We start from the raw sequence: 10,687 nt of genomic DNA on the forward strand, positions 1-10,687 counted from the left end.
AAGCTGAACATCCCACCATCTTTCGCCGCGTGGTTTGGAACCTGGCATCATCGCCGAGCATCCATCACGTCTAGCCTCCCTCGCGTGTCTCCCGCCGACCAGACTCTCCCGACTCGCCCTCCGTCATCGGTTTGTTTATGAAAGTAACCATCTAAATACATATTGAACCAAACATCCGATTTGTTATGTCTTAGCACAGAAATATCTCTTTTGTATTTTAGATTTGACTTGAATCTGTTAAGTGTTGACACTATAATTATTGGTTTTGACACAACATCCAGTGATTCCTTTGGAATGCATGCCACAGGTAATAAGGGTTGAATTACTCGAACAATAACCATCCACAAATACAAGAAAAGTGAACATCTGATATCATACAAAATCGAATATCCAACGTAGTTGTGTATGACTCTCATCTGATATCTTGCGTCGTCGACGTCGGACAGGAGACACACGCTGCCTGCGAGGGTCTCGCTGCTGGTCCGGGTCTGGAGAACAGCGCACACGATCGAAAGGTGCTGGTTGGAGTCGCGATTGTTGTTTCAGGGGTCGCTGTGGTGCCGCGGCTGGTCCAAGACGTGAGAACAGCGCACACAATCAGAAGGTTTTGGTTGGCGTTGCTGCAATGATTGCTGCGGTGCCGCGAGAAGAACAAATCGGTAGGTACAGGTGATGGTGGGTCGCCTTTGTGCACGCCAGTAAAAAACGAGGAGAACGGAAGAAAAAAGACAAGACTGCATAAAGAAATTGTGTTTGTTTGTGTGTTTGAGTACTGATACGAATTCTAATTTTTTTCAAATTTAAAATTAAAAATTATTTAAAATTAATTAAATTTTTAAATATTTAATTTTAATTACAAATTAATCCTCATTATACATATTGTACAACATATACATTAGCTCTTGATACTTTCTCTTCTAAAATATACAAGCTTAGTTGACTTATTAACGCGGAAACTTAAGCAAGGTCATGGTGTCAAAGGTTATATAATTCGGAGCTTACACATGAATCTTTCTAGTTTTTATTAAGATAGATAATATAGATGCACACATATTTCCACAAGCCATGATTCTTCAATCTGCATTTCACTACTATTCTCATATCATTTTGATGATAATATCCATATATCCATTGTTGTTGGCATGTGCAAAAGATCTTACCATAGCAAAACCTGGTTGTGTTTCCACATGTGGGAACGTTGACATCGCTTACCCTTTTGGTATGAACGACTCCAATTGCTATGCTCACAAATTTTTCGAGATAGAGTGCAAAAATCACAAGCCTTACCTTGCAACATTCAATCTTGAGGTCACACAAATTTATGTAAACGTAAGCATACTCACATCTTTAATTTATTTTTGATATAGATTCTATTAGAATTTAGTTTTGATACCTTCGTCAATCGAGTATATGTAAAGTTGATAACTGAGAGCCGTTATATGATTTGACTGATTTGACTAAATTTTCATCTAATGGCTACCGACTATCAACTTCACTTAAAGTCGACTGTATCTGAGTTTTCACTTTTAAATTATTAGATAATTTAATAAATTTGATTAAATTATAAAATTATATATTTTTATTATTTTTGTATCTGTGCGACATATAGGTTAGCACAGTGGAGATCAAGAACCCAATCTACTATAGCTGCCAAAGCAAAAATGCTTTCATAAACCTAACAGGAAGCCCTTACGTGTATTCCCAAGAATACGACAAATTCATGGCCATTGGTTGCAACAAACTAGGGTTCTTGCGTTCCAACGGTTCAAAGGTTGGCGGTTGCGTGTCCATCTGCGACGGCGATGAAGCGGTTGGAAAGGTTGAATTCGGAAACGACGGTTGCCATGGGAGATACTGCTGTGAGACTTCACTGCCTATGCATGTTTGGGAGTACAACGCAACAATAAGGGATATTATTATTGGAGATGGAAGTGAGAGCAACACGTGTAGCTATGCCATGATTGTGAGTGATGCTTGGCTTCACAGTTATGGTTTGGGGATTCAGAAACTTAGTAACGTAGAGAACATGATTGATGTTCCTGCTGTTCTTGAGTGGGAGATTCGGTATGATATGGGGATCAATTCAACACTCTCTCCTTCTCGTGCTTGTTGTGACGGTTCGAGTCTTACGTCTCCAAGCAACACTTCCTCTGGTTTTAGGTGTCGCTGCTTGGATGGTTACGATGGCAATCCCTACATTCGAGGGGGTTGCAACGGTACGATCATGCTATGGACAAATTAAATATTGTATCTCTTATTTCTAAAATGAATAATTATATTTACATCTTTGCTATATTTCAGCTGTGGCATCCGGTAAAGAAAGTGGATCCAAATGGGCTATAATAGGTACGTGTATCTAGCTTATATGGATTTTTAAAAATGAATTTTTTTTGGCTACTATGGACGAATTTCGTCCACAAAATAAATCTTTTATGTTAGAGAATTATTTTCTATAGTCGTTAGTTGAAAAAAATATTATTTATTTATTGATTATATAGTTAAAAAAGTTAGTAACTTCAACATCTCACTCTGATGGATATTGTTAAAATTAGCGACGAAAAAATTTGATGCTACTTTCGTGATGGATTTTGTTTCTGTCACTAACACCAATATCCATCACTAAACTAAAAAAAATATGTTGGTAATATGAGAGAGAGAAAAGAAAGAATATAAATGGATACGAAATGAATTTTTTCATTATCGACAAATTTTATCCGTTGCAAAATAAATCTATCATGTTAAATAATTATTTCTAACGGAAATAATCTGTTGCATAGTCGAAAAAAATTATTATTTATTTACTCATTATATAATTAAAAATTAATGACTTTAACATCTCATTGAACAATATGGCAGTAACTATGAACAAGCAAATATAGCAAGTAAAACAATAATAAAAATATACCGAGATTTTAACATGAAAAATCATCTCAATGTGAGAGGTAAAAATTATGAGTTATCTAGACCCATAAAATAACTCTACTATAATGAAATGAGGTACAAGAGAGCCTCAAACAAAGCACAAATCCTGCATATAACTAGCCAAAATATCAAAGCACCAAAGCTTACAAATGAGACGCAAAAAGATGAAAATATCCAAAAACAAAGCTGATGTTCGAAGCCTATTTATCCCTCTGTAAACCTCCAATCAAAATCTTCACGGTCCAGAATGAAGAACAAGATGGAAAAAATTTGCAGTCCAAATTTGACGTCAATTCAACGGTGAACGAATGAGAAACTACTGTTCAAAGATTGCTGCTCTATATAAAAATGAAAAATCTATTTTCTCTCTTGTGAAGCCAATATCTCCCACTGTAGACCTTCAATCAATATCTTCACTGTCCAAAATGAAGAAAAAGATGAGAGGAACATACAGTTCAAATTTCAAGCCGATCCAACACTGAACGAATGAGAAACTACTATTTCAAATTTACTACTTTGTATAAAAACGAAAATTCTATTTTTCCTTTTCTCTCTCACTTTGATGGCTACACTCTCACTCTCAAAATGACCCCAAAAATTTGATTAGAGTAGAGACACAAGCATGTAAGAATACACTCCCAAACAATTGGACTTGGGCCTCACAATGGAGAGAAAAAAAGAGCCCAACAAATCTCTCCCTTCTTGATTAAGTGGAGGTCCTCGCCATTCTGGCAGTCAAACAACATGTTCAAGCTTATCTCTTGACAATGCTTTTGTCATCATATCAGTGCCATTATCATCAGGGTGAACTTTTTCAAGTTCCAACAACTTAGAATTTAACACATTCCGTATCAAGTGATACCTAACATCAATATGTTTAGATCTTACATAAAAAGTAGAATTCTTGGCAAGATGAATAACACTTTAATTATCACACAACAATACGTAACGGTCTTGCTTGAAGCCAAGTGCTGCAAAAAAAAATTTCATCCAAAATAACTTTTTACATGCTTTAGTTGCTACAATCAATTCTGCCTCTGTGGTAGAAAATGCAACACACTTTTGTAGCCTTGACTGCCATGAAATAGCTCTCCCTACAAACTTAACAAAATAACTTGAAGTTGACTTTTGAGAATCAATATCTCATGCCATGTCTGCATCAGTAAAGCCAACTAGCAAAGATTTTCCACCACAAAAACTCAAAATCAAGTTAGTTGTACCTTTGAGATATCTCATAATCCATTTAACAGCATTCCAATGTTCTTTACCTGGATTAGAGAGAAAATGACTCACAGTACCAACTGTATGAGTAATGTCTGGTCTAGTACATACCATAGCATACATCAAGCTTCCAACAGTTGAGACATAAGGAATTTCATCAATTGCTTGTTTCTCCTCATCAGTGGTTGGACACTGCTTGGTACTCAACTGAAAATGAAGAACAAAAGAACTAGCAATATATTTGGTATCATTCATGCCAAACCTTTGAAGCACATTCTTTATGTACTTTTCCTGTGACAAATAAAGCTTCTTGGAATCTCTATAATGAGTAATAGTCATGCCCAAAATCTGTTTGGCAGGACCTAAGTCCTTCATAGCAAAAAACTTGTTCAACTGTTTCTTCAACTCATTAATCCTCGAAGCATTCTTTCCCACAATCAAAATATCATTCACATAAAGTAAAAAAAAAATGATAAAATCACCATCAAAAAGTTTTTTGCAGAAATACACAATAATTTGAAGTTGTCTTACAGTAACGATGCTTCTTCATAACAAATTCAAACTTCCTATATCACTGTCTTGGAACTTGCTTCAAGCCTTCAACCCATAATCTTTCCTTCCTTTAACAACAAAGCCTTCCGATTTCTCCATGTAGATTTCTTTGTCCAAATCACTATGAAAAAAAAGCTGTCTTCACATCCATTTGCTCAATCTCCAAATCAAGAGAAGTTGCTAATCCAAGCACAGCACGAAAAAAGAACATCTGAATGTGTAGTTGATGTACCTTGTGACTTTCTTCTCATTTATTTATTCAAAACACTGCTCTTGGCAAGATCCATAGAGATTACACTATCGGGAGTAGAATTGGATAATAAAATTCTAAAAATTTCTCATGAGTCTGGTAAGGAGCCAAAAACTAACAATCCTTGAACCTCTTCATTAAACTTGATACCCATAGAAGATAACTGATTCATTATTTCTTAGAAGTTATTCAAGTGATCTGTCATTGATGTCCCATTTGTATATTTCAAAGCCAACAACTGCTTGATAAAAAATATTTTGTTATTCCTAATTTTTCGAGCATACAACTGTTCAAGTTTAATCCAAAGGGTCCGAGCATGTGTCTTTCCAATAATATGGTTCAATACATCATCGTCAACCCACTGTCTAATATATCCACAAACTTGTCTATGCAACAAAGTCCAATAGTCATCAGATTTATAATTAGGCTTCTTTGTCCAAAAACTAGTTGATGAAAATTCTTAACATAAATATAATCTTTCATCTTTGACTTTCACAAATCATAATTAGAACCATTTAGAGTTATCATCCTACTAGTATTAGTATTACCTTCCATTGTTTATAGAATCACAAGCTCAGAAAAATACCAACAAACTTTTATGCCAGTATGAAAGAGCCCAACAGCGGAAACAACCTAAATATCCAACACAAGAACAATATGAAAGCACTCACAACACAATATGTTAGCAACTATAAACAAGCAAATATAGCAAGTAAAACAATAATAAGAATACACTGAAATTTTAACGTGGAAAATCTTCTCAATATGAGAGGTAAAAACTACTCGTCCAAATTAATGAAATAACTTCACTATAATCAAATAAGGTAAGAGAGCCTCAAACAAAGCACAAATCGTGCCTATAACTAGCCAAAATATCAAAGCACTAAAGCTTACAAATGAAAAACAATAAGATAAAAAAATACCCAAAAATAGAGTTGTTGTTCGAAGCCTATTTCTCCCTCTATAAATCTCTAATCAAAATCTTCACCGTTTAAAATGAAGAACAAGATTATAAGAATCTGAAGTTCAAATTTCACATTGATCCAACGGTGAACAAATGAGAAACTACCACTCAAAGATTGTTGCTCTGTATAAAAAATGAAAAATCTATTTTCACCGTCCAGAATGAAGAACAAGATGAGAAAAACACGCCGTTAAAATTTTAAGCCGATCTAATGGTGAACGAATGATAAACTGTTATTTGAAATTTATAGCTTTGCATAAAAATAAAAATTCTATTTTTCCTTTTTTCTCTCACTTTGATTGCTATACTCTCACTCTCAAAATAATTTCAAAAATCTGATAAGGACAGAGATATAAGTGTGCAAAAATACACCCCTAAAAATTGGATTTAGGCCTAAAAAGAGAGAAAACAAATCCCACACTCATTAGCAATGAATATTGTTAACATTAGTGATTGATTTTAAAATTTGATGTCTCTTTTAGTGGTGGATTTTATCAATCATTATTTTGATATCTAACACCAATTTCTGTCAGTAAACTAAATAAAATTTGTTGGTAATTTGAAAGATTCTAGTAGTATATCTCCATTATGAAATTTGACTTACAAATTGACAGATTAAATATGGTTCAAAAATTAATCTGGTATTTCATTGAGATGTATGCAGGAGTTTCATCAAGTCTTGGGTCAGTCATTTTACTCCTTGGTGGATGGTTGTTGTACAAACTTATAAGGAAGAGAATAATAAAGAAACGCAAGGAAAAGTTCTTCAAGAAAAATGGCGGTTTGTTGTTAAAACAAAAGTTGTCTTCAGGCGAAGAAAATGTTGACAAAGTTGTTCTCTTCACCTTAAAAGAATTAGAAAATGCCACTGACAACTTCAATCTAAATAGAATTCTTGGAAAAGGAGGCCAAGGTACCGTTTACAAGGGAATGCTAGTAGATGGCAAAATCGTTGCAGTTAAAAAGTTCAAAGTCCAAGGAAACACTGCAGAATTCATCAATGAATTCGTTGTTCTTAATCAAATTAACCATAGAAATGTGGTTAAGTTATTAGGGTGTTGTTTGGAGGATGAAGTTCCTTTGCTCGTTTATGAATTTATTCCCAATGGTAACCTTTATGAACATCTTCATGAACAAAATGAAGATTTACCAATGACATGGGACATGAGATTGAGAATTGCCAGTGAGATTGCAGGAGCACTTTTTTACTTACACTCCATTGCTTCTCAACCCATTTATCATAGAGATATCAAATCAACAAACATACTATTGGATGAAAAATACAGGGCAAAAGTAGCAGATTTTGGAACCTCTAGAATAGTTTCTGCTGAAGCTACTCATCTCACTACGGTAGTTCAAGGAACTTTTGGTTATTTAGATCCTGAATACTTTCAAACTAGTCAGTTTACTGATAAGAGCGATGTTTATAGTTTCGGAGTAGTGCTTGTCGAACTTTTAACCGGACAGAAGGCAATATCGTCGATAAGATCGGACGAAGTGAGGGGTCTAGCTTCGTTTTTTGTTGTGTGTATGGAAGAGAATCGGGTATTTGACATTGTTGACAAAAGAGTGTTGAAGGAGGGAGAGAAAGAACATATAATTGCAGTGGCTAATCTTGCATATAGATGTTTAGAGTTGAATGGGAGAAAAAGGCCTACTATGAAACAAGTTACCTTGGAATTAGAAGGGATTAGAAGATTGGATTATTGGAAGGGTGGTTCGGCACAAGAAAACTTTGAAGAAATTGAGCTTGATAGAAATGAAGACAATCAACTATGGGATGGATATTCATATTCTAATGTGTCAGAAACATTGCACACTACTACAAGTAGCAGCAGGGAACTCTCCGAGGTTATGCCTATTCTTAAAATCAAATAATTAGAGTTGTTCTTATAGTACAGTGTACATATATTATGTTGTCTTGAATTTAGTATTCGTCTTACTAGAGTTATGCACATTTATGTTTTAGAAACTTTATATGTACGAATTGAAGATTCCTCAACGTGTGTTTTTTCTTCTTAAGTTTTTTCATTTTTGTTTTTTAATTTTTAATTTGTTCCATTTTGAAGGAATTTAGATTAGTCGGATGATGCATCCTAGCTAAAAATTCATGGTGAGGAGCAAAACATATATCACTGGACTCATAATGCTTTATAGGGGAAGATTCAATAATTTCTCACATGTTATTAAACTTTCATTTAACGTGTTTATTCCGGTACGTTAAAAAATAAATACATATTAATATAATGAATATATGACTTAATGTGAAATGGAATATATATATTATATAATCTATTATCTATATCAACAAATATTCTTCATGCAAATAGAAAAGTCTAGTATATATGTCGATGTAGCTGCTTGTTTAAACGGGGTTTAATTTCTTAGAAATTTCGTTGATTTAATTTCATGTTTATCAGAGCTTTAATTGTATTCTCTCGTAAAGCTTCGTGCCTTGATAGATTTCTCTAAGGTTAGCAGCAAAATAGGAATGTGAATGATTGGATATGATATGACGGGTTAATGAAAGTTACATATACATACATAGTCAAGCAGCTACTACTAAAACTTTGACTTCCTCCAATAGTAATTATGTTGCCAATGTTATAAATCGAACCAGATATAAAATTTTCGGAGCTAATCAACTAGGATACTAACTAACTTGAATAATTTTTTAAAATTATTAAAAAATAAAAAATATTAAAAAATTATTATAATTTATTATTTTTAATCATCATTTAGTTATTAATTTAATTTTTTTAGTCTAATAATCTAACAATACCATTTTGAAGACCACTTCGATAAAGACACTTGATGGTTCTATGTGAACTTGAGAAGGGGGGTTGAATCAAGTTGGTTAAAAGCTCAAATTTTCTTGTTCTATTTTTGCTGTTGCTTGAGTTGCAGGAGATTATTTGAAATAGTCTCATACGCAGAACATTTAAAGAAGAGAGAAGAGGAGAAAGGAGCCAGTATGTATCCTGGTTCGGATTCTTAGTGCCATGAATCCTACATCCAGTCTCCACCACAAACCATGGTGGAATTTCACTATAATTTTCAGATTACATTCACCAATACCATTGAATTAATTCCTAATCCAACTAGTATCTACCCCTAAGCTTTATATACCAAAGCTTAGCAACCCCAAAGTGCTATCCCAACTTGGAAGGGGAATCTACACAGATTCAATTCTCACCAAGTGCTAACCCAACTTGGCAAGGGGAACTAATCCTAGTTCATTTACCCAAATTACATCAGAAAAACAGTGGCTATTTTGCATCACTCTTGCCTTTTCTCTCTTGGCTTTTGATCCTCACATATTTGCCTTTTCTCAAAACAGAAAATAACGCAAGACAGCCATAACAAAAAATCAGAATTAAGCTTGAGTAGAAGAAAGAGATTCCAGCTCTATGTTAGAGAAGGTGCTCTGAATATGTGTGTGCTCTCTTTCTTGACTTGAAAAGATGGAATGAAGCTTCTTATATATCTTCAACATTTCCTTCATTTTTGCCTCTTCCATTTCCTTGTACCAGCTGCATGTTGGAGCTGTCTCAGCTGGCATGCAGTCCTTTCTTCATTATGCTCCACTTTTTCTGCTGTCCGAGGAGCTCCACCACTACCTTTAATGTCCTTGGAGTTTCTTTCTTCCTTGGCATGCTCTTCTTTTGCATCCTGCTCCATTTCCTTGCTGCTGCTTCTGCTGCTGTGTGCTCTTGCTCGTTGGTGTTTTGCTCAACCACGATCCTTAGCAGTGCTCAGTTAATGTCCTTGAGTTAGTGGTTGTTCCCTTGTGTCCTTGGAGTGTTGTTTACTCCAATTTCTTCCAGCTGTCCTTGATGTTGACAAATGTCCTTGTCTTTCTTTTCTTTTTGCCAAATGTATACCCTTTTATTATTGCTGAACGGTGCAATGAGCTTTGGCTCTTTTGCAATGCTAAGGCACTAGCTGGTCTTGGACTGAATTGGTGTGGACTTGGTCATATGGGCCTGCTACAATAAAGCACACATTAAACAATATTAGGCTTTTAACCCAAAGCAATGTTTGTCATCATAATATAACCCAAAATCAAACTAGGCTCAACAATCTCCCCCTTGATGACAAACATAAAATAGGGAAATTAAAAAATTTAACTGAGTTAAGAACACTTCCCTTTGATGACATTTGGATTGTGAGTTACTCCCCCTAAATGCTAGCATTACTCCCCCTAAATCATGGCTTACATCTTTTCTTGAAACAAACTTAAGAACAGCCAAAACCAATATTTCTAAACTATATATCACAGTAATGAGAGCACAGAGCAATTAACACAAAACACCACACAGGATAAATCGTAGCACCACAAAATATTGTTCTTAACTATTACTATTAATCCCTTAAGCCAAAACTAACATTCCCTTTCTTTTCTCCCCCTTTTGTCATCAAGGGAGGAAAGGAAAAACCTGCACAAAATTTGTTAGTGGCTGGTGCATAGAGTTCAAGTAGCAGAGTAGTTTAAGTCTGTTACAATCATCCAACAAAGAAAAATAAACAAGTTCAAAACAAAAACAAAAGCAAGTCATAATCGCAGATGAGATAACAAGAAGCTAGGCATCAGAGTTGGATTCATCAGAGGTTCCATCGTCCTCCCCCTTGATGAGCGGATAATTTGTATGCTTTTTGGCATTGTTTTTAGTATGTTTTTAGTATAATCTAGTTAGTTTTTAGCATATTTTTATTAGTTTTTAGCTAAAATTCACTTTTCTGGACTTTACTATGAGTTTGTGTGTTTTTCTGTGATT

General features: G+C 34.6%; 1 protein-coding gene across 1 annotated transcript; it reads left to right on the top strand.

The window, feature by feature from the left end:
• Positions 1-1,065: 1,065 nt before the first annotated feature.
• On the top strand, positions 1,066-7,787 carry LOC107483226 (wall-associated receptor kinase-like 10). The gene is made up of 6 exons (XM_052260045.1): positions 1,066-1,329; positions 1,610-2,216; positions 2,320-2,322; positions 4,099-4,131; positions 6,088-6,098; positions 6,564-7,787. The coding sequence occupies exons 1-6, from the start codon at positions 1,066-1,068 to the stop codon at positions 7,785-7,787; spliced, it is 2,142 nt and encodes a 713-aa protein (XP_052116005.1).
• The last annotated feature ends 2,900 nt before the right edge of the window (positions 7,788-10,687 follow it).

This window comes from Arachis duranensis, chromosome 4, assembly GCF_000817695.3.
Source record: "Arachis duranensis cultivar V14167 chromosome 4, aradu.V14167.gnm2.J7QH, whole genome shotgun sequence".
NCBI lineage: Eukaryota > Viridiplantae > Streptophyta > Magnoliopsida > Fabales > Fabaceae > Arachis > Arachis duranensis.